Source organism: Fistularia commersonii, chromosome 36 (genome assembly GCF_037954325.1).
Source record: "Fistularia commersonii isolate RoL2024-O1a breed Wild chromosome 36, RoL_Fcom_v1.0, whole genome shotgun sequence".
In the NCBI taxonomy this organism is placed as follows: domain Eukaryota; kingdom Metazoa; phylum Chordata; class Actinopteri; order Syngnathiformes; family Fistulariidae; genus Fistularia; species Fistularia commersonii.
In genome coordinates this window covers 6597640-6622561 of record NC_141319.1, presented here as the reverse complement: position 1 = coordinate 6622561, position 24922 = coordinate 6597640, and the positions used below count along the sequence as shown (strand labels likewise).

General features: G+C 52.5%; 1 protein-coding gene across 1 annotated transcript in view; it reads right to left on the bottom strand.

Moving 5' to 3' along the window:
• mdn1 (midasin AAA ATPase 1) overlaps window positions 1–24922 on the bottom strand; it is a 51959-nt gene that overhangs the window by 16401 nt on the left and 10636 nt on the right. Inside the window, exons 14-65 of the mRNA XM_086143070.1 lie at window positions 23904–24052; window positions 23747–23807; window positions 22285–22496; window positions 22102–22205; window positions 21887–22031; window positions 21698–21794; window positions 21498–21611; window positions 21198–21345; window positions 21017–21124; window positions 20028–20179; window positions 19610–19788; window positions 19251–19459; window positions 19009–19155; window positions 18575–18716; window positions 18358–18492; window positions 17095–17233; window positions 16877–17009; window positions 16657–16787; window positions 15920–16058; window positions 15721–15835; window positions 13950–14210; window positions 13676–13873; window positions 12654–12862; window positions 12451–12573; window positions 12170–12367; window positions 11710–11817; window positions 11447–11635; window positions 11137–11226; window positions 10778–11041; window positions 10435–10699; window positions 10182–10341; window positions 9957–10073; window positions 9671–9879; window positions 9442–9590; window positions 8761–8960; window positions 8182–8405; window positions 7989–8102; window positions 7757–7886; window positions 7568–7674; window positions 7297–7430; window positions 6623–6789; window positions 6371–6491; window positions 4681–4894; window positions 4318–4558; window positions 4101–4224; window positions 3861–4025; window positions 3548–3762; window positions 3088–3472; window positions 1667–1779; window positions 911–1580; window positions 671–832; window positions 274–544 (exon numbers count right to left, since the gene is read on the bottom strand). Of these exons, the coding sequence (XP_085999196.1) occupies window positions 274–544; window positions 671–832; window positions 911–1580; window positions 1667–1779; window positions 3088–3472; window positions 3548–3762; window positions 3861–4025; window positions 4101–4224; window positions 4318–4558; window positions 4681–4894; window positions 6371–6491; window positions 6623–6789; window positions 7297–7430; window positions 7568–7674; window positions 7757–7886; window positions 7989–8102; window positions 8182–8405; window positions 8761–8960; window positions 9442–9590; window positions 9671–9879; window positions 9957–10073; window positions 10182–10341; window positions 10435–10699; window positions 10778–11041; window positions 11137–11226; window positions 11447–11635; window positions 11710–11817; window positions 12170–12367; window positions 12451–12573; window positions 12654–12862; window positions 13676–13873; window positions 13950–14210; window positions 15721–15835; window positions 15920–16058; window positions 16657–16787; window positions 16877–17009; window positions 17095–17233; window positions 18358–18492; window positions 18575–18716; window positions 19009–19155; window positions 19251–19459; window positions 19610–19788; window positions 20028–20179; window positions 21017–21124; window positions 21198–21345; window positions 21498–21611; window positions 21698–21794; window positions 21887–22031; window positions 22102–22205; window positions 22285–22496; window positions 23747–23807; window positions 23904–24052 (9056 nt within the window). The remainder of the gene's footprint in view (window positions 1–273; window positions 545–670; window positions 833–910; window positions 1581–1666; window positions 1780–3087; window positions 3473–3547; window positions 3763–3860; window positions 4026–4100; window positions 4225–4317; window positions 4559–4680; window positions 4895–6370; window positions 6492–6622; window positions 6790–7296; window positions 7431–7567; window positions 7675–7756; window positions 7887–7988; window positions 8103–8181; window positions 8406–8760; window positions 8961–9441; window positions 9591–9670; window positions 9880–9956; window positions 10074–10181; window positions 10342–10434; window positions 10700–10777; window positions 11042–11136; window positions 11227–11446; window positions 11636–11709; window positions 11818–12169; window positions 12368–12450; window positions 12574–12653; window positions 12863–13675; window positions 13874–13949; window positions 14211–15720; window positions 15836–15919; window positions 16059–16656; window positions 16788–16876; window positions 17010–17094; window positions 17234–18357; window positions 18493–18574; window positions 18717–19008; window positions 19156–19250; window positions 19460–19609; window positions 19789–20027; window positions 20180–21016; window positions 21125–21197; window positions 21346–21497; window positions 21612–21697; window positions 21795–21886; window positions 22032–22101; window positions 22206–22284; window positions 22497–23746; window positions 23808–23903; window positions 24053–24922) is intronic.

The following is a 24922-nucleotide window of genomic DNA, read 5'->3' as shown; positions in this document are numbered from 1 at the left end:
CAGCAAGTTAGGCTATGCAGTGTGTGTGTGTGTACGTTTCTGTATGTCTTTGTCAAAAAAATAAAAAAATAATAAAAAAAATAAATAAATGGATTAACCCCAGCTTACTGTTCTGTATATTTCCTGTGCATCTTGTATTTGCAAGTGTATTTGCAGTCCTCATGTCCTCTATTGTAAGTCGCTTTGGATAAAAGCGTCTGCCAAATGCAATGTAATGTCATGTAATGAAGGTTTATGTGGCGGCAAGGAAGGAAAGCAACCGGGGCGACTGACCGATCAGGTGGTAGAAGCGAGAAATAACAGGGGTGGCGATCTGGAAGGACGAGACGAGGGCGGTGATGAACTCGCTGGCGTGATCCGTCGGCGCCGAGCCCTGGTACCACACCGCCCGGGCGTGCCCGCGACACAGGCGGCCGTGGATCCGGACCACCGCGCTCATGGCGAAGGGGGACAGGAAGCCGCCGTCGTCCGGGGAAGGGGCCTCCTCGGGGTCGGGGTCCGGCGGGCCCTCCAGGCTCGGCTGGGACGCCACGTCGGCGAAGTCCTGGGCGAGGAACAGGAGACACGGGGGGAGGTTAGCTAGCTCGGGCTAGCTAGACGGCTAACAACAACTAGTCCGATTCTCCGGGTCCGCGTCTCCAGGCGGTGCGCTATTCGCCGCGCCACCTACCTTGTCGAAGTGCGGGAACAAAAGCCGAAATTCCCGGTCCTCCTCTTCGTCCTCGGTCAGCCCCGAGCCGTGCTGCCGGCTGCGCCCGCGATACAAGCTAGCCTCCCGCTGCTCACGTTCGCGGCGCTTCCTCTCCTGCTCGTCCCACTCGTTCACCAAAGCCTGGTTTGGAGGCGGGGTTTAGCACGTCGGGCACTGACAACCTTCACAGTTGTTGCACGAGAGGGTATGCTTCCGAACCTGGCAGATGTGTCCGAAAAGCCCTCGCGCCTCCTCGCCGAACCCCCCGGTGGACAGGGTGTGGCACTGAAGATAGAGCATGGCGTTGAGGAGCAGCGTCGCCGGGCGAGGCACCACGTGCTCCGCCTCCTGCGGCGATAGCGTCCTCGCTAGGCCGCGCAGGACCTCCATGCACGCCGTGGAGCAGAGGTAGTCGGCCTGGTCCAGGTGGGGCTGCAGGCTGTGGGGCGGCGAAGGGAAGGAAAGGAGGCGGGACGCCAGCTCGCAAACCCCCGCCACCTGCGAGAAGGAGGAGGCCACCTGGGACGCCACCAGCCGCATCCCGTGGCGCAACTGGTGGACACCGGCGCGCACCGGGGCGACCACATCGGGGTACAGCGGGTACTCCTCACGTAGCCTCTGGCTGAAGCGCTGCTGGGAGCTCTGCCAGACGGCCTCCTCCTTCAGGAGGCCCTGGGCGGCCGAGCGAGACCTGGAGGAGGTGCCCTGCAGGGCCTTCAGTAGATGCGACAGAAGGTCCTGGACCGCCGACGCCTGGCCCACGCTGCAGAGGTAGTGCTGCAACTCCTGGAAGAGCTTGCCGTACTGCGGCTCCACGGGGCGGAAGGCCTGCTTCCTGGAAAGCTCGGCGATCTGCTCCCGCACCTGCTGCATCCGGATCCACAGGTACCTGCGGCCATGGGGATGTTCATCACGACGACGTTCTACTTGGACGTTCTACTAGAGCGTGTCCCGGCATCGGCAGCGGCGTCAGACCTGATCCGGGGGTGCTGGAAGCCGTCAGTGGTACTGCTCTCCTCCACCTCGGCGCCCGTCGCTAGCTGAGACCACAGGCTCCGCCCCCGCCACTCCTCCTGCAGCAGAGCAAGCTGCCGGAGAAAGACGAGCAAGTATAGTTCAATAGTCCGCAAGATGCACCCTTGATCAATTGATCACATGACCACAGAGTCAAACAACCATTCACCCTGTCACTCAAATGTCATATTTTCAAGCATACAACTGTTGCCCCTCTCATTTGCAAGTCCTATAGACATAAAATGTCATATTTTCAAGCATACAACTGTTGCCCCTCTCATTTGCAAGTCCTATAGACATAAAATGTCATATTTTCAGGCATACAACTGTTGCCCCTCTCATTTGCAAGTGCTATAGACATAAAATGGCATATTTTCAAGCATACAACTGTTGCCCCTCTCATTTGCAAGTCCTATAGACATAAAATGTCATATTTTCAGGCATACAACTGTTGCCCCTCTCATTTGCAAGTCCTATAGACATAAAATGGCATATTTTCAAGCATACAACTGTTGCCCCTCTCATTTGCAAGTCCTATAGACATAAAATGTCATATTTTCAGGCATACAACTGTTGCCCCTCTCATTTGCAAGTCCTATAGACATAAAATGGCATCTTTTCAAGCATACAACTGTTGCCCCTCTCATTTGCAAGTCCTATAGACATACCGTATGGTTCGCACTATAAGGCGCACTTAAAATTCTTAAGTTTTCACAAAAATCATGCATGCGTCTTATAATCCGGGGCCTTATGTATGAATTCTTGTTGTGCTTACTGACCTCCGACCAATTTTATGTGTTATACTGCGCTCAAAACGCTGTCATAATGTTTTAGCGGGAGTTTGGTAAGTGACAAAGCTGCTCAGTTTCCCTATCTGACACAGGTATGTTGTATTGAAGTCGGTACTTGGTTGAATATGAGTTTCAACATCAAACAACATGAGACAACTAATTATGTCGTGCTGGAATTCAAGGTAGTTCCAGCTATCGCTGGCAACCATAAACCAATCAGAGAATAGTACAATTACCTCTGCCACTTTTTGCAAAAGCAGTACATACTGTGCTTCAACAGACTCCCAAAATGGCACCTGTTAAGATACATGCTTGCGAAGCGGGAACTCAAACCGAAGGCTATCAGTGGGAATAGAGCAGCCGCTAAAGAATTCACCATTCGTGAATCAATGGTACGGAAGTGAAGGAAACAAGCAGATGAACTGCGGCAAGTAACGAAGACCAAACCGTTTCCGAGGGAACAAAGCAATGTATGCGATATGTTTTATCATGCGTCTTAGAATGCGGTGCGCCTTATGCTCTGCAAAATGCGGTACAACCGTTCCCGCCTGGGGTTGAAAGCTTGGTGACAACCTCTTAAGAGCGACCGACCTCCTGCTGGGCGTAGTTGAGCTTGTAGGATCTCTTCACCGCCGGGTCAAAGATGGTCTGCGGCGTCCACACCTTGATGTGCAGCAGGCCCATGTTGACCCAGAACACTCCAGACCTGGCCAAGCTGATGCCCTGGACTTTGTTTTGGACGTACTGCTGCAGGCAGGTGATGCAGGCCTCCAGCATACCGTCAGGGAGCAGATTGGACTGCAGGAAGTCCCTGAGGACGGTCTGGATCTCTTGGGCGGCGATGAGCGGGTCGGGATCCTCCACCAGGCACTCGCAGCTCTCCATGTAGCCTTCTTGAAGACTTGGAGGCAGCAGGTCAGCCATACTCTGCAGCTGCCGCCGCAGGACCGCACCCTGGAGCTTGAAGTCTGTGCCTCTGCAGGGGGGGATGTGTCGGTTAGCGAGGCCAAGGGAACAACTAGCCAGAAACTCTGGCGGAATCGGAGCATACCGGAACTCGGCCAGAGCCGGGAACGCCATGTTGTCCCACAACACAGCAGACACGTCCTGGAGCTGCAAGATCCTCTCCTTCCACTCCCCCAAGGTCACGTGGGAGAAGGTGAGGAGCGCATTCACGGACGGCTCCCAGCGACTCACGGACTCGTTGCTGCTGAGAACTCCCAAAATGCAACGGGACCAAACCGCCTTGCTCAGCAGGGCTGGTCCCTAAAAAAGAAACCAGACAAAAAAAGGTTCTTTAGCAAGCCGACCGGCTACCATCTCCATTGATCGGCTGATGTCGAGAGTAGCTTCCTTGTCGGTACCATGTTCTCCGCTCCGTGGTGCTGCCTCACGGCAGGCTGAGGCTCAGGGTTCAGGGGGTCCCACCTCAGCCAGCAGTCTGGGTTCGACGTCACGCTGTTGGCCCAGAGGGCGGCCAGGGCTTCCGACACTAAGTCGCACCAGACAAACGGAAGCTCCTCCATTGGCTAGCGGGGGAAGCAACCATCGGGTTACTCGGACGAATTCGCGTCAATCGAATCACGGAATGCTCGGCGACTGACCCGCTCGCTGCTGAGCAGGAACCAGAGAGGTTGAAGCTGGCTGACGTTCACAGGCGTGGACTGCAGGCAGTAGCGAAGGTGTCTAGAGAGTTCCTGGCGTAGGCTGTCCTCAGCTTCCTGGTCTCTGCAAACCATCGGGGAAGAGATCACCGAGCTGCCTCCTTGCTCGCCTCCGCCGGGATTTGGTTTTTGCTTTGCCGGAGTGTACGAGTCGTACCCTTGACAAAGAGCCAGCAGCAGCAGGTCCGCACTGAGGCGAAGCTGGTTGAGCACGGCCAGTTCCTCCATCAGGGGCCAGAGCTGGACCCGGCGGCACACCTGCTGCAGCTCCTCCCTGGCCAGGAGCACTTTGTCGCCGGGCTCGTCCCCGTCCGGCGCCGCACAAACTTGCAGAAGCCCTTTGGAGTTCATTTGGCGCTGCTGCTGTTCCACGCTGGACACCAACCTCTTCATCAAGCCTTCAGGGTAAGTAGATGTGCGGGTTTAGTTACAATTCACAGACTGGTCCTTCGATAACAATGTAGAAGCTCTGCGACCGCTAACATTCCCCAAAGAAGGCGTTCCTCAGACAGGAGCTCACCAGACTTCTGTGGATCCGGCTGGTTGTTGGCGAGCAGCACGAGGCCGCAAGCCTCCAGGAGACTCTCCTTCATGTCCAGGCCCAGGGCGGCACCCCGAAGACGAACCAGCTCCCCCCTCCAGGGCTCCGAGCTACGGTCCGGCCGAAGGTCGCTCACATCCAGGGCCCTGCACAAGAGCCGGAGCTGGGACGCACACTCGGCCACTGACTCCAACTGAGGGATGTTAGAGGAGATAGGAGACCAGTAACATTCATGAAGCTACGTAGGAGTCAAAAACAGCTAAATAGCAGTGCGGTTGGGGATTTAGGGCAGAGAAGATGGAAATAGTAGCTGCATGGGATGGTTGGAGCGCTATGAATGCTTCCTGGGGTAGCGCCTTTTTCCCGAAAAGGGACACAAACCATGCAACGCTGAGCGGGAGTGATCTCACAGTTGATGTCGGCAGTTAGCTAAATGCTAAAGCAACACTTGTTTCCTTAGCATCACTGTCTCCCAACAAGAAAATGTATCAGAGCATCTAGAGGCCTCAACATTAACCTGACACTAATCGAACCGCAAACCTCAGGCTAACACTAGCGGCTAACATAGCCTCGCTATGTGAAAAGCCATATTAGCATCTTGATCAGAGTCGTTGGGTGATTCAAAGACTTTGCTGTGCTAATTGGAACAGGTATTAGCTCTATAGCTTTGGATGTGTTTATGTTTACAAAAAAAGCAAGCTAGCTATGTGCTCGCTAGGTGCGCACCATTCACAGTACATCGATCCCTCGCTATAACGCGGTTTACTTTTACGGTTTCGCTACTTCCCGGATTTGCATCGTGCCTTGTGTTCTGCATTCTGATTGGCTAAAAAGTCACTCCGCTTCTTCTCTACCTGTGCGTCAATAACGTCGCAGTTTAATATGTACACGTACGTAAAACAGCTTGACAAATTTACATGACGTACGTGCAAATTCTCTCGCAATTTCGAGTTTCTCTAAAACCCATCATGTTGACAAAACGCTCTGGAGCGACAAAAGGGCCCAAAAGGCAGCGGAAGATGCTATCTATGGCAGATAAAGCTAAACTTCTGGACATGCTAAGGGAAGCTAAAAGCTATGCGGCTGTAGGTCGGCATTACGGAATGAATGAATCTTCCGTTCGTTCCGTAAAGAAGGAAGAAAAAAACATAAGGACGACGGCGGCGATAAGTTTTAATAAGGATGCAAAAAGGGTTGCAACTGTCCGCAATTTTTTTCAGAATCATTTTTAATTTTCTCCCGTTTAATCCAATGACTCGGGTCGCGGTGGGCGGAGCTAATCTCCGCAATTTGAAGCCTTTTGTTCACATTGATGATTAAAATTATTATTTGACAGTTCAGAAGTTATTTGTTGAAAAAAAAGTTTCTAAAGTACAGGACTTTTATTTGTGAAACAAATGATTGAGCCTGTAAAATGGTTTGTTCTTTCCTTTCAATGTATAACAGAGTATTTAATTGTATAATAATCGTAAAAAAAAATAAATAAAGGTTTCTACTTCACGGATTTTGCCGATCACCGGTTCTTTTTGGAACGTAACCCCCCGCGAGAAACAAGGGTTTACTGTGCACAGGAATCTGATTGGCCGACTCGCTCTTTCAGGTGACGGGTGTTGACAAGGCGGAAGTTCATGCTGAAGTATGAGATGAGGTCTGATCAGCGTTCACGCACCTTGAAGGGAAGGGCTTTCCCTAGAGTTTTCTGGATGCCTTTCAGGGCCGAGGCAAGGCATACCGGAGGGGACAGGACAGCCTGGATGGCTCCAGAGACGGACTGCAGCTCCTGGTACCGCCTGGTGAGGAACCAAACACAGAAGATCAGCGGCCTGTCGATCCCTGATCATGTACATCCTGTTGTTGTTTGGCCACCATATTGTGTGGTTTGTGCAACTCTGTGCAACCACAGATAAATTGCAAGCCTTACTCAAAGTTGATGTTAGCGTCTCCCAGCAGGAGCTGGGGAAGTCGGAGGATGAGATGTTTCTGCACCCACTGCCAGTGCAGGGAGAGGACGGAGATGCCGTGGGTGTCTGCCGGCAGCAGGCTGCACACATCCCAGAAACGGTCGCGCCACTGCAACAGCTGCAGGATCTGAAGAGGGACGAAGGGGCCACAGGAAAGGTGCGTGAGATGATGGCCGTGGATCTCCTCAGCCTACGTCACACTTGGAACACTAATAGTCCACTGAGTTTGAATACAACACAGAGCGTTGGAACAGGAGCAGCTACACAGATGTTAGTCAATTACGGAGCACTGCTAGCCTGCAGGTAAGTAAGGTAGCCACACTGAGAAGGTTTGGACATGTACAGAGGATGAACCGTGAAGATCTGGGTGGAAGGGTGCTGAGGTTGGAGCTGCCAGACCGAGAGGAAGGCCAGAGAGGTGGTTCATGGATGGAGGGCAAGGGGACAGGAAGTCAGTTGGTGTGAGAGTAGAGGGTAGGATAGAGGCGAGTCCAAAGAAGAAGAAGGACAACTCATAGCAGTAGCTGTGGTGCTATTAGCACAAGAGGAGCACCACCAACTTTAATTCTTGCTGCTTTTCCCAAAACAAGGCGGATTGACAAAGGGCTCAGAGTTGCTGCGACGGAGTTCTGACCTCAAACATGATGTGGTCCGAGATGTAGGGCTGCTCGCTCTGTACAGCCTGAAGCGTGAACGAGTCCCACAGATCAAAGAAGTTCCTCAGGTGCATGAGGACAGGATGGGGAAGGTGGCCCACGTCCACCATGCCTGGGGAGAAACACTTGCTGACTGACGTCCATTCTGGAGGATACCAGGGCAACACGACTTGGCGGCTATCTTGTGACGATCACTGCCCGTCAGGGAACATGACTTGTATAGTTTCTTTGGCCAGGAACTGGGCTTACCTTTGCTGAAGGCCGTGGCAATTCTCAGCGCGCAGTTCTGAGCCGACATGTTGATGGCACAGGTGCACATGACAGACCTCTCCTCCCTGTCCATCATCAGAACGATCCTGCGAGAGAAACCATGATGCCGTTTGGAAGGAAAACATCTACTCTTTGATTCAAGGCCCACAGGTGAGGACAATCTCCAACCTGTTGGCCACCGTGTTCAATGCATCCAGAAACTCCATATATCGCTCCTCATCCTCGAAGTTGCACTTGTTGGCCAGGATGTCCAGGTACTGCTTGTTCCAGCGCATGTCTACCAGGATCCTGTATTCATCTGATTGGGGGACAAAACCAGAAGTTGGTGTTGAACTCAACTCCTTCATCACAGCAGTAACGATCCTGGTGAACCGAAACGCGAATCTGGACTTGTGGTCACCGATGCTGTGCGGCTGGAGCAGCTCCACCAGGGACTTCCCCTTGGCAGCGAGTTTGCCCGCAAACATGGCCTTCAGCGCCCGGTTCCCGGCCTCCACTTGGACCAGAGCTGCATCTGGGAGGAGTGAGAACCACAGGTGAAGAGCGCCTTAGACCTGCTCTGTCTGGAATGATAGCGTTTCGGAGATACGGACCAGGGGCGAACTTGTAGCTTTTCCCGAGGTGGGAGAGCCAGCTGCTACGTAGCGTCCAGTCCCCGTGAGAGGCTCGCTCTGTCACCAGTCTGACGGCGGTGGGAAGCAGCCGTAGAGCGTCTCCGCCCTCCAGGTCCGACACCCCTCCAGAGAACACCAGGCCTTCGTGGACGCCGCTGCTCTGGGACATTCTCTGCAGGTCGCTCAGGCTGAGCGGACGATTCCTGTGCAAGCATAGTTTGTGGGTATGGTTACTCACAAGGTGGAGTCCACCCAGAATGGGTACGGTCGGAAGTAAGTTGTTTTTTGGGCAGAGCTTCCTCTCACCCAGCCTGCATGGACGTGGCTCGCAGCTAATTTGCAGTTAGCATGCAGCCCCATGACAGGGGCCCTAACTTGTATGCTTGTGGTTTAGTAGCACCGATGTTGTGGAGGTAAAGCTGTACACACACACAGCAGCTCCCATAAGATCCATAATGGACCTATCACACATGCTAAGTAAATCTCACTGAACTTCTGAGGTTCCTGACCAACAAGAGTGGCTTGACGTAGGTAGAACCTGTGAGTGGCCCCTCTTACCGTTTGCCCTGCAGGCTGAGGGTGTTGAGGCAAAACAAAAGGACCTGTCCGTCACGGAGGACGGCGGAGAAACAGGAGTCCTCCGTGGAGAGCAGCGCCGAAGGGAAGCCGTCGGGCCAAACGCCGGCGCACAGCAGGCCGCTGCCCCAGTCCTCCGTGTCCAAGATGGCCAGGTGCTGCTCAATCACCTGCTGGGCTTGCTGGGTTGGGGAAAGATTAGAGTTCCTGATGTAGTGGCATCTGGCGGCGACTTTTCAGAATGTCAATGACAATACCCAAGGTGAATCCAAGCTTTAAAAGACTACTATTTTTCAGTTGATGATGCCAAGCTCAGAATTTTGGGATACGACTGCTCTACCATGGACACTCGTCAAGGTTCGCCATCAATCCCATGTGAATCAAGACCTCACACTTGTGCGGTGATCTCTGCGAGCCGAACTCTTTGAGTGTGAGCATACATTCGGATCAAACCGACAGAAGTACCCTCCAAGTATCACAGAGATACCACCTATAAGGATAGTCTAGAGGGTAAACACAACTGAATGGACTTAAGCTTCAAACATACACAAACACCCTGCTTACTTTGACAATGGTTTAAAACAAGAGTGGCACTGAGATAGACCCCTGTGGGACACCCACTGAGGAATAGCAACAGGACAGGAGAAATAACGTGGCAGGTACCCTTTGGCTGGCGGGGCTGCGCTGGCTGAGGCAGTAGGCCTCTCCGCAGGCGTGTTGCAGTGCACTGGGCAAATCTACCCCTCTCTGAAGCTGGCAGGACAGTAGGGTCGCGGCGTGGAGGAGGGAGGCCACCGCAGAAGCAGGGGAATCTGACGGACAGGAGACCAGAGGGGTTCTATCAAATCTAAACACTAGAGGAGACCGACGGTTCAAGGTTGCCGATGCTCACCCCAGATAGCTGATTTGATGCTTTTGTGGATATTAATCAGAAGGTCGCACACGCAGTCCCCAGTGACCCCGGCGGTGTGAAGCAGGGTCTTCAGGTCTTGAGTGTCCCAGCAGACCCCCTCGTGTTCTCCGGGGATGTAAATCTCCACCCCTCTGTTCCTCATGGCTCTGGAGAGCTCGCCGTGCACGGGGTCCATGGTCAGGAACAACCTGCGAGGGGTCCATCACTTGAGCGAAGATACCCCCAATGACCAAAAAGTGGACATGTCTGGATCTGGAGCGCTAACCTGAAGTTCGGATGGGGGGTGACTTTGGGCGTCTTCCCATCAATGACACCACGTTCGTTGATGGTGAGGGATCCACCCGGCTCCAGCAGGGCATTGAGGCGATCCAGGACGGAGGCGCTGGGCACAAAATTAGCTCACGTTCACTTTCTCCAAAAAAAATGATCAAAGGCTACCGTCAAAGGCTACGGCGGTTTGACATGACCAAGAACGTTGACTGTTGCTGACCTGCAGAAGTTGACGTTGTCCATGAGCAGCCAATCTCCCGCCTGAAGGGCCTGGACCAGCATGCCGTCCAGCCACTCAAAGCCTCCGTTGGTCCAGCCGTCTTCTAGCTGGGCCAGGCGCTCCTTCAGCTGCGTGAAGTCCATTTGCAGCTTGGACATGTCTGGGTGAGGGGAAAAAACACATGTGCCTTCTTAGCACAGGGTTGATTGGTTGGTTCCTTGGGGCCATTATTCGGGTCATCTAAAGGGGTTACCAGTGAAGACTTTGAGCTTGGTGTTGAGTTTCTGCAGCAGGAGGATGATGACCTCCAGTTTGTTGAGGGCCTCTGAGTTGACGGTACCGCCGGACCTCTGCAGCCCCTCCTCCTTCAGCCAGTGGCAAAACAAGCCCCATGTCTGCAGCAGAAACTCCGTGTCCTGGATACCCATGTCCAGAGACATCAGGCCACGCCTTATAACCATGGCGACCATGTAGTCCACACTTTCCAGCACTTGCTGCCACGGACGCATGATATCCACCTGGGGAAAGAGAGCGCAGAGTGCCGGTAGTGCTCATTGATGTCGGGGGGTTAGGACTTACCCGGATGGCTGGCTGACCTGCTCGAAGCCCCCTAGTAGCTCTGTGGTGTCCATGGCGCTGTTCATGGCCATGACCCGTAAGCGGTGCCCCGTCAGCAAGGACAGCAGCCTCACCAGGCTGGTCTTTCCACTGCCCGTGGGCCCCACAAGTATGGTCATCCAACCCATCTCCACGCACTTCATCAGGGACTCCAGAGGTCGCAGGGCCTGGTGCGTGATGGATAGCGGGGGGTCCAAAGCCACAGGGGCACCACCACTGCGCTGCAGGACGGAGAACCCCACCTGTAGGGGCCGGACATGCCCATGGGGGAGGGGCAAAGTTACAGGGACTGGACTGATTTGTCAGTTGACCAAGAGGAGTTTGTCTACGGACAAACCTGCAGGTTGAGCGGGGTGATGTGGAAGCGTCTGGAGCCAGTGTACAGCTCAAAGTCCTCCCCGAACACCTTCCTGAACACGGCCAGCACCTGGATGGGAGAAGGGAACAGACTCGGGATGTGAGTCGGCCAGTATGGAAACCCCTTCTGGTAGAGTTTGCAGTCAAGAGGAGGGACGTATGGGCGAAGAAGACGCAGTTGGGTATTTTCCCCAAAACGATCGGGTACAAAAGTCGAAAGGCATCATCGCCCGAGTGGTCCATCAAAATTGTGGTCACTCGGTGGACATAGCAGGGGTGGAGATGCTCACCTGGGCCTTGTCGGCCTCCGTCCTCATCCTGTCGGCATACACCAGGGCCACGTGCTGACCCGGGTTGAAGAAGCCCGGCGACTGGTCGGCCTGCATCAGCTGACACCAGCGGAACATGTCGCGTAGGTTGAACTCCCAGGGGCTTCCTTTCTGACCCCATCGCCGCTCTGTACAAACCTCCTGGACCAGCTGCAGAGGAACCAGATGTTCACATCAGATGTTCGGTTGGCCATCGGTTGGGACAAAGAGGAAGAGAACCCTACCCTGTTGCTGAAATCCACCATTTTGGCAATGATCTCCTTGTCGATGCTGGGGAAGATGGAGTCCCCGATGAATTCCAGGTCTTTGCTGGTGAGCTGGTCCACAAAAACCTGCAAAGGGGCAGAAGAATTCAAGGGTGACAAAGAGGCCCTTCAAGTTCTCATCAAAGAACCTGCTAACAGTTGTTGGACTGAGAGAGGGAGAACCCAGTTGAACCAGGGCACCTTCAAGATCAACTCGAGCTTGTAGACGTACCGATCGCCAATAAAAACGCTTGTTCAAAGGGCCAAGCCATGCCGTCACAGTTTGGGTTTTGATATGTTCACCGACAAATTTGGGAAAACGACAAAAGCTGACTGCTAATGCTAACATTAGCTTCATTCATTGCCATCGTCATTCTGCTATATAATTTCCATCAGCAGCATTTTGTGGAGGTTCAAATGTGAGCCTCTGCTCCGTCACCTGGGTGAATCTGTTGAGGAAGGACTTGGGCAGTCCCTTGCGGCCCCCGCCCTGCGTGAAAGGGTTCTGGCAGCCGAAGATCTTGGTCTTGTCTTGTTGAACCTGGAAGCTCATACCGAGCTCGGGGATGTAGACCTCTGCCCGGTGATCAAAGCAGGCATTCAGGCCCTCCAGCACCGACTGGGAGGCCAGGTTCAGCTGTGGGTGGAGGCAACAGGGCGATTCAGATCTCCTTTCTTAGGACTGAAGGGTTAAAAACCAGAATGAGGCGCAGGAACTACCTCGTCCAGGACGACCCAATGGCCCGCCTTTAGAGCTGCCAGAAGGGGGCCGTCTCGCCATGCGAACTCCCCGCCCTTCCCTCCCTCCACGGGGAGATCGGTGCCGAACAGGTCGGTAACATCCTGGAGAAGAACCGGCATCATCATCATCAGCCCGAGGCCTTCAAAAACCCCTGAGCTTCATCCGCGAGGTCGAGGCTTACCGTCTGCTCCGATAGGTTGATCCTGACCAGGTGGTTCCCAGACGCCTTTGCCAGTGCGGACACCAGGCTGGTCTTCCCGACACCGGGCGACCCCTCCAGAAGAACGGGTCGCTGCAGCTTCAGTGCCCGCAGGATCCGCTGGGCATTGACAGCGGTGGTGCCCGCGGCGATCGCGTAGTCGGGCAGGTTGCGGCTCTCGGTCTGAGGTCCTGGGGGTGCAGCGGAGAAGATCTGGTCAGAAGAGGACACTCATCTGCCCGTGGAATCGCGGCAGGATACCGTTGAAACAAATGGGGCTACTTGCGAACTGCTAGTGGTGGATTTCAGGAAACAAAGGACCCACAGGAATCCGGTCACCATCAGGGGTACAGAAGTGGACATTGTGGACACCTACTAGTGCCTGGGTGTCCACTTGGACAATAAACTGGACTGGACTTTGAACACCAACGCCATCTTTAAGAAGGGTCAGAGCCGTATGTTCTTCCTTCCTCAGGAGGCTCAGATCTTTCAACGTCTGCAGGACCATGCTGCAGATGTTCTACCACTCGGTGGTGTCCAGCGCCATCTTCTAGCTGTTGTGTGCTGGGGCAGCAGGATCAAGACAGCTGATGCTAAAAGACTCAACAAGCTCATCAGGAGAGCTGGATCTGTCCTGGGAGTGGAGCTGGAGTCTGTGGTGCAGGTGTCAGAGATGCTCCTCAGCATCATGGACAACGTCCATCACCTCCTGCATGGACACTGACGTCCTGTCAGAGCTCTTTCAGTCGTAGACTGAAACCACCAAGGAGCTCCACTGAACACCACAGGAGGTCTTTCCTACCTGCGACTATCAGACTTTTTGATTCCTCTTCCTTCAGCCGAAGGGAATCTTCAAATCTTTGTACTTGACACCTTCTTATTCTCCCTCTTTCCTACTTTTATCTATTACTGTTGCTTGAAACTCTGGCACAACAATTTCCTTCGGGATAAATAAAGTTGTTCTTGAGGAGATACGCACTTCCACCTCCCCGACACGCACTTACCAAGGGCGATGTAGAACGGGTCGATTCCGAAGAAGTCCTCCCCCCATTGCGGCTCCCGCGGTAGACTGGTGTCATAGACCCTCAGGGCATCCAGCATCTCCTGGTCCAGGTTGGTCATCCTGCTCAGTCGCTGTTGAAGGAAGCCCAGGCAGAGGCGGCGTGCCGCCATGGCGCCATCGGCACATGCGACGGTGGTACCTGCAAGGGACCGGGTGTCAGGGCAAAGAGCTCTTGTTTCTCTTTGACAGATCAACAAGACTAAGGGGTGGCTCACCAGAGCCGATGCCGTCGATGTAGACCAGGCAGGCGGCGTGGATGAAGGCCGTGACGGTGTCCAACCGGAGATCCCACTCCGCCTCGTCCTCGTCCTCCATGGCGCCCATGGTCATGAAGCCGTCTTCGTCGCGCTCGCACACAGCATTGAGGAAGTTCACCCAGGACAGGACGTCGCGGACGCTCAGGATGCAGCGCCGGCCGAAGTCCTGGTGCGTCAGCCACTCGATGAAGTCCAGCATCAGCTCCGCCACGTCGCCCCCTGAGGTGAAGCCGGAGCAAAGTTCTTAAACAACCAACCTCCTGCAAGAGGTGGATGGAAGTGCCTCCACTGATTTTGGTTTGGGAGGCCACATACAGCCTGGTACCGTATTTTTCGGACTAAACGTCTCTCCGGAGCGCAAGTCGCACAAGCCAAAAATGCATAATAAAGAACGGAAAAAACATATATAAGTCGCACTGGAGTATAAGTCGCATGTTTTGGGGGATATTTATTTGATAAAATCCAAAGCCAAGAATAGACATTTCATCTTGACGCATCAACAACCAACTGAGAACGTGCCCGCTAGGCTATGCTAACGTAACATATTACGGTAAGAGTCATTCAAATAGCGATAGCATGCTACAACCAAACAATCTGTGTCACTCTTAATCCCTAAATCCAACGAAATCTTCTTCTTCGATGTCACTTCTGAACAACTCCGCCGACTCAGAAGGTAAACAACGCGCCGCTTCCTCTTCTAGCGGTACGTTGCTAATTCAGAGTCATCGTCACTTGCGGTTCCAATTATTCCAGCCTTTCTGGATCCCGACAGGACGGCGTCCTTGTTCTGACAGAGAGGCGATGGCGTTGCATGAAGCGGTAACACCAGGAAGGTCCGCCGAAAAGTCATTTCTATTCATCTCCTTGGCAACTACCTGGTGTGAAGACGCAACTGTCCTGTTGACAAGCCTCTCCATGTCGTTCCTCTAGCCGTGGCCAGCTAGCTTTTAGCACGCGATTAGCTTTTTTACTTTCCTTCATTTCAGTAAGAGTAACCTCCGCTTTTCTCCAGTCCCTTGCAAGTTTCTCACTAGTTTCAAACTTTCTCTCTGCCGCTCGATCGGCGTTTTCGGCTGCATATTTCACTCCTTCCAACTTGTAACCTGCAGAATAGGATTGTCTTTTCGGTGCCATTTTTGTTCAGCCCTTCTCAGTTGTTTTTAAAAGTTAGCACGAATGTTGAAATGATCCATTTTCATAGGTACGGAAGTCGCAGGTAGCCACATCAGAACAAGAGAGCTCAATAATTTCACACAAACTATGAAAAAAAACTGCGACTTATAGTCCGAAAAATACGGTATGTGGCCCTCGAACCAAAATCATTTGGAGTCAAAGGGGCCGGACCAGAAAAATCTTCCAAGCATCCAAACCAAGCATACAAGTATCTTATTAACCCTGAACAAACAGGAAGTGGTCCGTATTTCTTGGAAAACCTCTTCTTTTTTTTTAATCTTACTCATGAGGGTGTTGGGTCAAACGGAAAAGCAGGTAAATTTCTGACAAAAAGTAAAAATACTATTTTCCAGAAGCTGCTGTAAGTTGTGAGTCACATGGTGTTGTACCATGTTGCTAACACTGACTAAAACAGTGCAACGCTAGCAGACCATATGGGAACTGCATTTTTATTTAAAAAAAAAAGTACTTTATATATGATTTTTTTTGTATTTTTTCAAATTGTACATTTATTCCACAGGCGGGCCCCTGATCTAAATCGCCCCTAGATCCTTACCGTCCAACGAGAGGCCCGAGCGAAGGTTGTGCTGGATGATCTGGATCAGGTCGGCGCGGCTGTTGCTCTGAGGGCACCAGATCTCGGTGAAGCGGTTCCTGAGGGCAGGAGATAGCTGGAATAAAAACAAAAATCCAGTCAGATGAGGACTCCACGATCATCTGGAGTGTGGAAACAGGTGGGGGGGGAAATAACGGACCTCCTTCTTGCCGAAGTCTCCCCCGGGATTCATGGTGGCCACCAGGCGGAACCCGGCGGCAGCCCTGATCAGCTCCACGTCGTCGTCGTCCCCGCTGCCTCGCTCTGCCAGAACCAGCGACTTCTCCGTCTCCAGGACGCTGAGCACAGGTGGATCTGCCCTTTACCCTGAAGGTCTGGGATTCTACTCATCGAATCACCGCCAACAGAGCAAAAGGTGACGGGACTCGATTCTAAGAACTGTCTGGTTCAAATTTGGTTACAGGAAGTAGCCTCCTAAAGGGGAACCTTTTTCGCGAGGTGCGACTGAAGCTCCACACTCCAAAAACAAACCACAGATGAAGAAGAAGAAGAAGATAGAAGTGGAAGCTGCCGCGGCTTTCGAGATGTATGCCGTAATGGACGTGGCTTATGACTTCCACAGATCACCAAACACCTGCATCTCATGCGCTTCTATGGAATCGTAAAAAGGCCGTAACTCGGAATAGGAGCTAGCATGGTTCTAGGAGCTGAAGGTCCGTGGTCCTCGGGTGGACTGCTGCCCGAATGCGCCTTGTTCCTGAAATGGTTCTCGGAACTTTAAAAAGTTCCTACAGAGCCAAATGGGCTATCGATGGGTAAATGGTGACATGGTAGAGGAGCTTTAACCATCATCGGCAACTGGAGGAACGGACCCATGATATCTCGAAACGCTTCCAAGTGTGGAAGCCCAGATTGTTCATGTGTGTTTGTATCTACCTGTTTAGCCTCTCCAGCACGGAGTCATCCGCGAGCGAGATCTCATCCATGAGGAAAACTCCGCCCTCCCTCATGGCGAGCACCAGGGGGCCGTCGTGCCACTCGAACAACCTGCTGTCCTCGCCGTCGCCCTGGGGTTTGGGGAGGATCACACTTCAGCTCCATGTATCACAACACGATACCGGCAGAAAGAAGCTGTGGTTGAAACCCTGAGCGGCACCTGGTGGGAGTGACGGACGGGACGCAAGCCCCCTAGGAAGTCGGACGTCTCCATGTGCAGGTGGCAGTTGACCGAGAAGAACTTCTGGCCGACCAGAGCGGCGAACAGCTGGCAGATGGTCGTCTTTCCGCATCTGGGTGAAGGGAGCGAGGTAGAAGAGCTCAGCCGGATTGGACATAAAACCTCCACGTGTTGAACCGGACAGGAGGTTCACGTACCCGGTGTCCCCCACCAGCAGCACCGACTCCCCGAAGCGAAGCGCCCGTCCCACTAGCACGGCCAGCCGCCTCATGCCGTGCGTCCACACCACGTGGCGGAACTCCTCCGGGACTCCTGCGATACTGTCGATGAAGGGACCTGCCGAAACAGGGGGAACTGAGACACTTGTTCTCCACCGGTTCTCCTTGTTGCTCTGGTTCCTGGAGCTGCTTCCAAGACTGGAGAGGCAAATGAATGGTTTCCAAAACCATCACTGCTGCTTTTTCTTTCACATTACGATGTCTGAGGAGGACCTAGTTAAGCTTTAGGACATGCCACAGGGCTTTTTTTTTCCCTGTTTACCCAGGATTCACAGCTGGGCAGAATCAGCTCAGGTTAGTACTAGTTGAGGACAATGGGCAAGGCTAGTTGGGGACAGTGGAGCATTGCTAGTTGAGGACAGTGGAGCATTGCTAGCTTAGAACAATGAGTGTCGCTAGTTGGGGACAACAGAGCATGGCTAGTTGGGGACAATGGGCAAGGCTGGTTGGCTGACAGTGGAGCATTGCTAGCTTAGGACAATGGGTGTCGCTAGTTGGAGACAACAGAGCATGGCTAGTTGAGGACAATAGGCAAGGCTAGTTAGGGACAATGGAGCATGGCTATTTGGGGCAGTAGAGGCATGGCTGGTAGGGGACAATGGGACATGGCATAAGTAGGTGAGGACAATGGTCGTGCTAAGTTGGACGTTATGGGCAGGCCAGCTTGGGGCCAATGGGCATGACTAGTTGATGACAGCTGGCATGACTCGGCAGAGGTAGTGGACATGGCTAGTCGGCACAGAAAATGTTAATGTATGAGGGGTATAGACTCAATCCTACTTCGGTCGAGGGTAGGATCTTTCAATTTTTAGAAAGTGATCACTGACCCGACTACAAGCATGTGTAACAAATAGTTTACGAAGGAAGTAGCATCAGGAGTGGCTGACGTGGGAATATCAAAACAGAATCAGAGACGGAGGGCCAACGAAGCCCAAGAGGACTTTGGTAACAGATGAAAGAGCAGATAGCTGCGTTGACTAGTATGACAGCTAGCTATTTGTCAGCCATGTTTGTTTACCCTCAAACAAAATTGCGTCTCTCCTGGACGCAGTTGCTAGGTGTCCACAGTTGGTTTGACCAATCATGAAGTGCTGAGACCAGCTGGTTCGTATGCTGGTCCAAGTCTGTTCTACATCTTTGGAGACCAAAAGGAACAAGAACCTGGACTGACTCGTTACTCACTGAACTGGCTGGTGACCTGTTTCTGGGAGAACAGGCTTTCCGGGTTCACCGTCCTCTTGAAGTGCTTCTCCAGGATGGACAGGACGGTGGCCTCCTCCTCCGGCTTCCGAACGCGTCCTGCCAGCAGCATGTACCCTGATGAAGACCAGAGGGGCTTCGATGAGTCGGAGGGAAGGTTTTCCGTGGAGCTCGGCGGAGGTCAGATGAGGAACCTCACCGTCCTCGGCCAGATGCTGGAGCCAGTCCTTGGAGGTTTCGGTCTGGTCCTCCAGGCGGTAGCGGTCGGCCCAGCGGAACAGATCTCTGAGAGTGATGAAGCCGTGTTTCCCGGCAAACACGGAGGAACCCCTGCGGAAGGACTAGGGAAAAGATCACGTTCAGAATAATGGGGTGTGTCGAAGCTCAAGTAGTACTAGTTGAGGACAATGGGCAAGGCTAGTTGGGGACAGTGGAGCATTGCTAGCTTAGGACACTTTGGAATGGAACATTCAGAATCAGTAATGGCTAAAATCCAGATAAGCGGCATTTACAAGGGTGATCCAACTAAGTGTTGAGCTTGAGGAACTACTGGGGAACAGAGTATCTTGACTCCCAACTCCTAGACCATCGTGTTGTCACAAACCGTATGTATTTACTCCATAGAAATTTCACCTGAAGGTCCTGCATGATCTTGACCAGCCTGGAGCAGTAGGATGGAGGCAGGCTGCACCGCTGGTGGAGGATGGTCTCCAGCTCCTGGCTGGGCAGTTCGTCGAAGTGAAGCTCCACGAAGCGGTTCCTGAAAGCCCTGGATAGCACCTGAGGGGTTGGGTGTTGGGGGAAGGTCAGTAAGAGGTCACCGCGTCATCCAGCTGGGTGACCATCAGGTGTAGAATGGCAGAAGAATGGAGTACCTTCCTTCCCCCGTAGAGACCAGGGGGGTTCTGGGTAGCGAACAGCATGAACCTGGGATGGGCCCTGATGACCTCCTGGGTTTCGGCCACAAACAGCTCCCTGTTGTCGTCCAGCAGCCTGTTCAGGGCCTCCAGGACGTCGGTGGGCGCCAGGTTGAGCTCGTCCAGGATGATCCAGTAGCCCTTCCTCATGGCGTCAATCAGGACGCCTGCAGAACAAGGAGGTCAGACGGACGTCTTCTTCATCTTCTCAAATAAGCGTAGCTGCAAATTTCTTCCATTGTCTAACCAACTACTTTGAGAGCGCTACTTAGTGCACATCTCAGTTGGCCCTTGCGGCTTGCGGACTCCTTGCGTACCCTCCTTGAACACCAGCCTGCCCCGGTCATCTGAGGAGTAGCAGCCAATGTACTCCTGGATGTCGGTATGCTCGTGGTTGTTGATCCTCACGCACTGGTTGCCCGTGGCGGCGGCCAGCCAGCGGATCAGGCTGGTCTTGCCCACAGACGTCTCGCCCTGGATGAGCACCGGGTGGGTCCTGTGTGGGCAGTGGGTCGGTTATTGATTTGTCATTGGCTCACCTGAGGTGGAGCGGGAACTCATTAACCTGAAAGGACCATCAATTGTTGCTAGCTTGTCTGGATGACGGGGACAGAGCTAAGTCGTTTAAAGGTAATAAACAAGTAAATAGAGTTTTTTAAGCTATTAGCAGCTAAAATTAGGCTAGCAATTTAGCCTTTTGTTTCCTTCCGCTGGCTCCGTGACGAGTTCACCTACCCTGCCGACACCACCCTGGCCAGATCACGGAGGTTGAGCTTGACGGAGGCGGTGAGGATGTAGCTTTGGTCGGTGGCTGGTTCCATCTCACCCCGGGGGATCCAGTAGCCCTCCATCTCCACACAGGGGCGACCGGCGGGAGCCGGGATGGCCTGCAGGACGGACGGATGGGACGTCAAGGGGGATGCAGCCGCCCATGGTGGTTCCAGAGGGCGGATTTTCTCCATTCAACTTGAAGGACGTTGTTTTACTGTGATGGTTAAATGACGCTAGGAACGTCATGATTTTTTTTTTTTTTTTTGGCCCAATGAAACCAGAATTCTTGAAAACTACGGAGGCACAAGGTGAATATGGTGCTTACATCTCCGACTTTCACTTTGAACGTCGATGGAGCTTTTGCGCCTGACTTCCCGTCACTATGTTGCTAACTAGCTATCCCACGGGTTGGCACCCTCTTTTGAAAATCATTAACGAGTAGTAGATTAAAAAGTATTTAATTGTAGTTGGTTTGTTTTTGAAGTGTAACTTTAAATTCGAAGATTATGGCTATCTGGTAACATCTAAATAAGACGTGTTAAAATATTTTTGTTACTCTTAATAAGCGACTGCGCATGCTAGTAAAAGTATGACAGCACAATAGGACAGCATTTTTTTGGTTTGCTAAGTCCAAGTCAAAACTATTAGCCCCTGTGTATTGCTATGCAACCAGAGAATGCTAATATTGATGGAGTTGATGCTAACACTGACAGCTAATTTCAGCCCTGATCCACGAATGCTACCTGCATGTATGCGTAGCATCCAGGCTGCAGGTCAACCTCTTGACCTCAGTGGTGAGATAGTTACAGGAAATTAGCGCTAGCGACGAAAAAAATAAACCGAAAATGCTAGCCAGGGCCAGCGTGCCACATGAAACTGTCGGCCATCTTGTACAGAGGGACAAAACAAACCAAGAAAAGCAAACGGAAGAGGAGGAGGACGGGGGTTCCTACTTGTCGGAGACACTGCACGTTCCCGGCCAGGATGTGCTGACACACCAGCTTCTGGACCAGAGGATGGGAGCTCCTGTCCAGCTGCGTGAGGAAGCTCAGGCAGAATCCCTGAGGAAAGCGCAACCCTTAGCTTAGCCTACATGTCAACACAACGAACCAAGGTGATCCAAGGTGATCCTACCTCGTAGAGGGAGCGCTGTACGCTGTTGCAGGGGTTCGCCGCCGCATACCTGAGGGCCCGGCAGAGGGTCCGCAGGCTGTAGTGGGGTCGGTGGCCTGTGCCGTCCGCCAGGTGCGAGGCTGCCTCCTTCCTCGCCGCCAGGTAAAAACTGGGCGCGAAAACGATCCGGGTTTGAACAGGGACGTAAACAGATTGGACATTTTCATCCACTGAGGTTCTGTCCTAGGAACTTACCAAAAGATTACCTCCAGAGCTCAATGGTCACACTCTAGATGCATGTGTGTGTGTGTGTGCGCTGACCTTATGATGCCGCTGATGACGCTCCTCGGCGGGTTCAGGCATCTGAGGTAGTCCGAAACCAGGATCCGAAGTTCTGCCTCTTTCTGCAGTTCTTCCACGTACAACTCGGTGAACCTGCCAAAGACACGCACGGTTTCATGCAACAGTTCGAGTACTTTCAGGAGACGGCAACTCGGTGGTGGCTCCATCATCCTTCTGACCTGTTCCTGAGGCCAAGGGGCAGGTTCCTCTTGCCCACGTCGGTAGCCGGATTCATGCAGGCAAAGAGCCGGAAGTCTGGGTGGCGGCGCAAAGGCTCTGCAAAAACAAACGCGCAACCGCTAGCACAAGGGTCTAAAACAGGCTATGGCTAGCATAGCATGAAACCACCTCCTCCTCCTCCTCCTCACCAGTGTCTCCACGGTCCAGCAGTACCAGTGACCCAGCAGTGCCCTCCAGGAGCCCACTTAGACACTCCAGGGTCTCCGCTGCCGCCAGATTGATCTCGTCCAGCAGGATCCAATGGCCGCTCTTGACCGCCTGGGCTAACGTTCCCTAGAGGGAGGAACGCGAGAGCTAAGTGCCGTCAAAAGGTGAAGACACCTTCTGGACGGTCGGTGTCTACCTCCACGAAAGCGAAAACCATGGCCGCCTCGCAGGCCCTGATCTGCTGCTGGGTCTGGCTCAGTTTCCCCGCAAGGACCTCCCATTGCTCCTGCAGCAAGGCGGCTGCAAAAGAACACCAGAGGTGGTTTTAGTCGGCACCAAGCTAGCCGGGACCTGGGAGTCGCCGTCTCCGCTGCAGTACCGTTGGACTTCTCCTGCAGCTCCTTGGTGAGCGCCGACTTGCAGACGTGGTCCATGAGTTTGAGCAGGTCCTGCCAGCGTTTCTCCCGGAAACAAGTCTGCACGTGGCCGAGGAAGGTCAGGTTCTGCTTCCTGGAGTAGGTCTGGGAGAAGAGCTCCTCGAAAGCTTCGCGCAGCGGGAGCAGGATCTGCTTGTGGTCCACGGGCTTGTACCTGCACCACATCACACCGGTGAGATGAACATCCGCTGGGCTCGGCGTTCCAAATATGTTCCCCGGTATGGCTCGGTGTCCCTCCACACAGCGAACCCACAAGAACGTCCAAAAGGCTGATGGTGCCACGGAACTAGCGCTAACGTTAGCTACTAGCGTTAGATCTATTCTGTGAATGTCAGTGAGGTGTTCAGACGCCAAGGTGGCGCCTCCAAAAGCAGGGGTTTCAAATCCCGTTTAAAAGTGCCGGGCAATGACATCATACTCTGGATTTTATTTAAACCCGTCAGCGAATCTGGGAAAATGGTAAAAAGAGCGCTAAGAACCCATAGCGGGTGGACGGGTCACCTGCCAATCACAGGTCAACATCTTGAGTCTGTGAAGGTTCTCAACCATCTAGGACCTGGGGGGGGGGTGTTTGACCCGAGGGATCATGTTAGCATTGAGCTAGTGTAGCATTAGCTCAATGGTGCAGTTTATTTTGGTTTTTTTTTGCACCAAGTACGTGCACACACAGCACAGATCAGGAAATATGAAGTGCAGTGAACAAACCCTCAGAAGATACCATGGAAAAATATTCAACAGGGATGATAAGAAAGGCAGTGAGACGGCGATAATGACACAAACGAAAGCTAAGAAGAGGGAACATGACGAAGCATACGTAGCGCTGAGCTTCACTGTCACTACGGCGGGAGACGAGGAAAGACCGCTGTCTAAAAGTGTTGTCGGCGGGCAAAATGAAGCCGAATAAATGAAAGAATAACTTAAAAACATCAAATCCCTTTTAGGCTTTTTCAACAAAAACGTGCCGAATATTAGCAACAATCATCTCTTTGTAAAAGCTACTTCAGTAAACTAGCGATCACTGTTATGTTAATAAATGTTTGTATTCTTTGTTTCAAGTTGATCTATATTTCTTTCTATTTTCTTCTCTTTAATGCTGTGCAAAGGTACAGGTATAACAAATTTATAGACAAATTATACTATTTATAGTTGCGGAAATGTTCTCTTCTTCCTGGGGTTGGGCGTTACAGAAAATAATCCAGAAGGTCTGATCTAGATGATTGAGAACCTCCTGATACCTTCACTGGAACCTGGATTTTAGATCCCCCAAGTGCAACCAGCCTTGAAAGGGTCAATTTGAACAGGCACATTTGAGGTTCTGATGTAGACTAAGGTTCATGGAAGAGGATATGAAGGTAGCTGGTGTGAGACGGTTGGTTCTCTGAAGAAGTTCCGATGTGGACTCACCCTCCGAGAAGGTCCGCCGTGTCGCTCTGCTGGTTCATATTCACCACTTTCAGCTTGTGCCCTTTGAGAAGCAAACAAGTAGAGAAGCATACATACTTGAGAAGCTCAAGTATGCACCGCCACCTAGCTTCCCGTGCCCCGTTTAGCCGGCACCCACCTGTGACCCGGGCCAGGTGCTGCACGGTGGAGGTCTTCCCGGTCCCCGTTTCCCCGACCAGAAGGACCGGCTCCCCCTTGGAGACGCAGACGGCCAGCTGCTCCAGAAGCACCGCCGAGGCTCGCGTGGTGGCGAACGTCTGGTTCTCCCTGCGGGTGGACCAGACACCAAGCCAAAGCTAGCCGCTTGTCATTCAATTAGCAAGACTTTTTTGGTAGGCTACTTCTTTCAAGTGACTTCTTAGGGGTCATTTTTTTGCAATGATTATTTTTGAGTTCAATCAACTCCGACGTCCCACCTGGCGCCCTCCCGGTTCCTCCCCGCCTCTGAATTTTGAGCCTACTGGAGTCACGGGAGCATTTTGATACTCGAAGGTCCTCCCCGGGTCTTTCTTTTTTTTCTAAAACCCAAGACGCTCCACAGGTAGGCCAGCTATAGTTCCGCTAACTTCTCAACAGCTTCAGATAATCTTTAGGGAACTAAATTTTTTGGGAAGGTTGGGGTCGGAAGTTATTTTCAGCAATGCTCCTTCGGGGAGTTTCCTTTCCGAGTGCCCAGGTGACTCGTCCATCGCTTCCTGGGAAATACCAACTACTAAAAGAGAATGTGCTCGGCATGTGGTCAAAATCCTGATTATTTACCTTTGAATACAGCGGGTCCTCAACTTAGGTCGGAATTACGTTCGTACGGTGAGACACGAGATTTTGGAACTCGCGTACCCTAATTCCCTAATTCTAATACTTTTGCCACATTTTTTTGAAAACTGCTGCTTAAACAACAATGTGGCTACTTTATGTTTTTTTGGGGGGGGGATTCACGCCGCTAAAACATTTAGCCTCGTCACATCGGACCAATGAAGACCACGAAATTCTGAGACTGTTCAGTTCCGACGTGGAAGAAGACGACTTTAACGGTTTTAGTGCCCAGGAAGAAGACCGAGATGAACGTTTCCTTAAAAAAAACAAATTTAAATGACTTTATGCTTGAGAGCCATACTCAAGCTTCCAAAAAAAAACAAA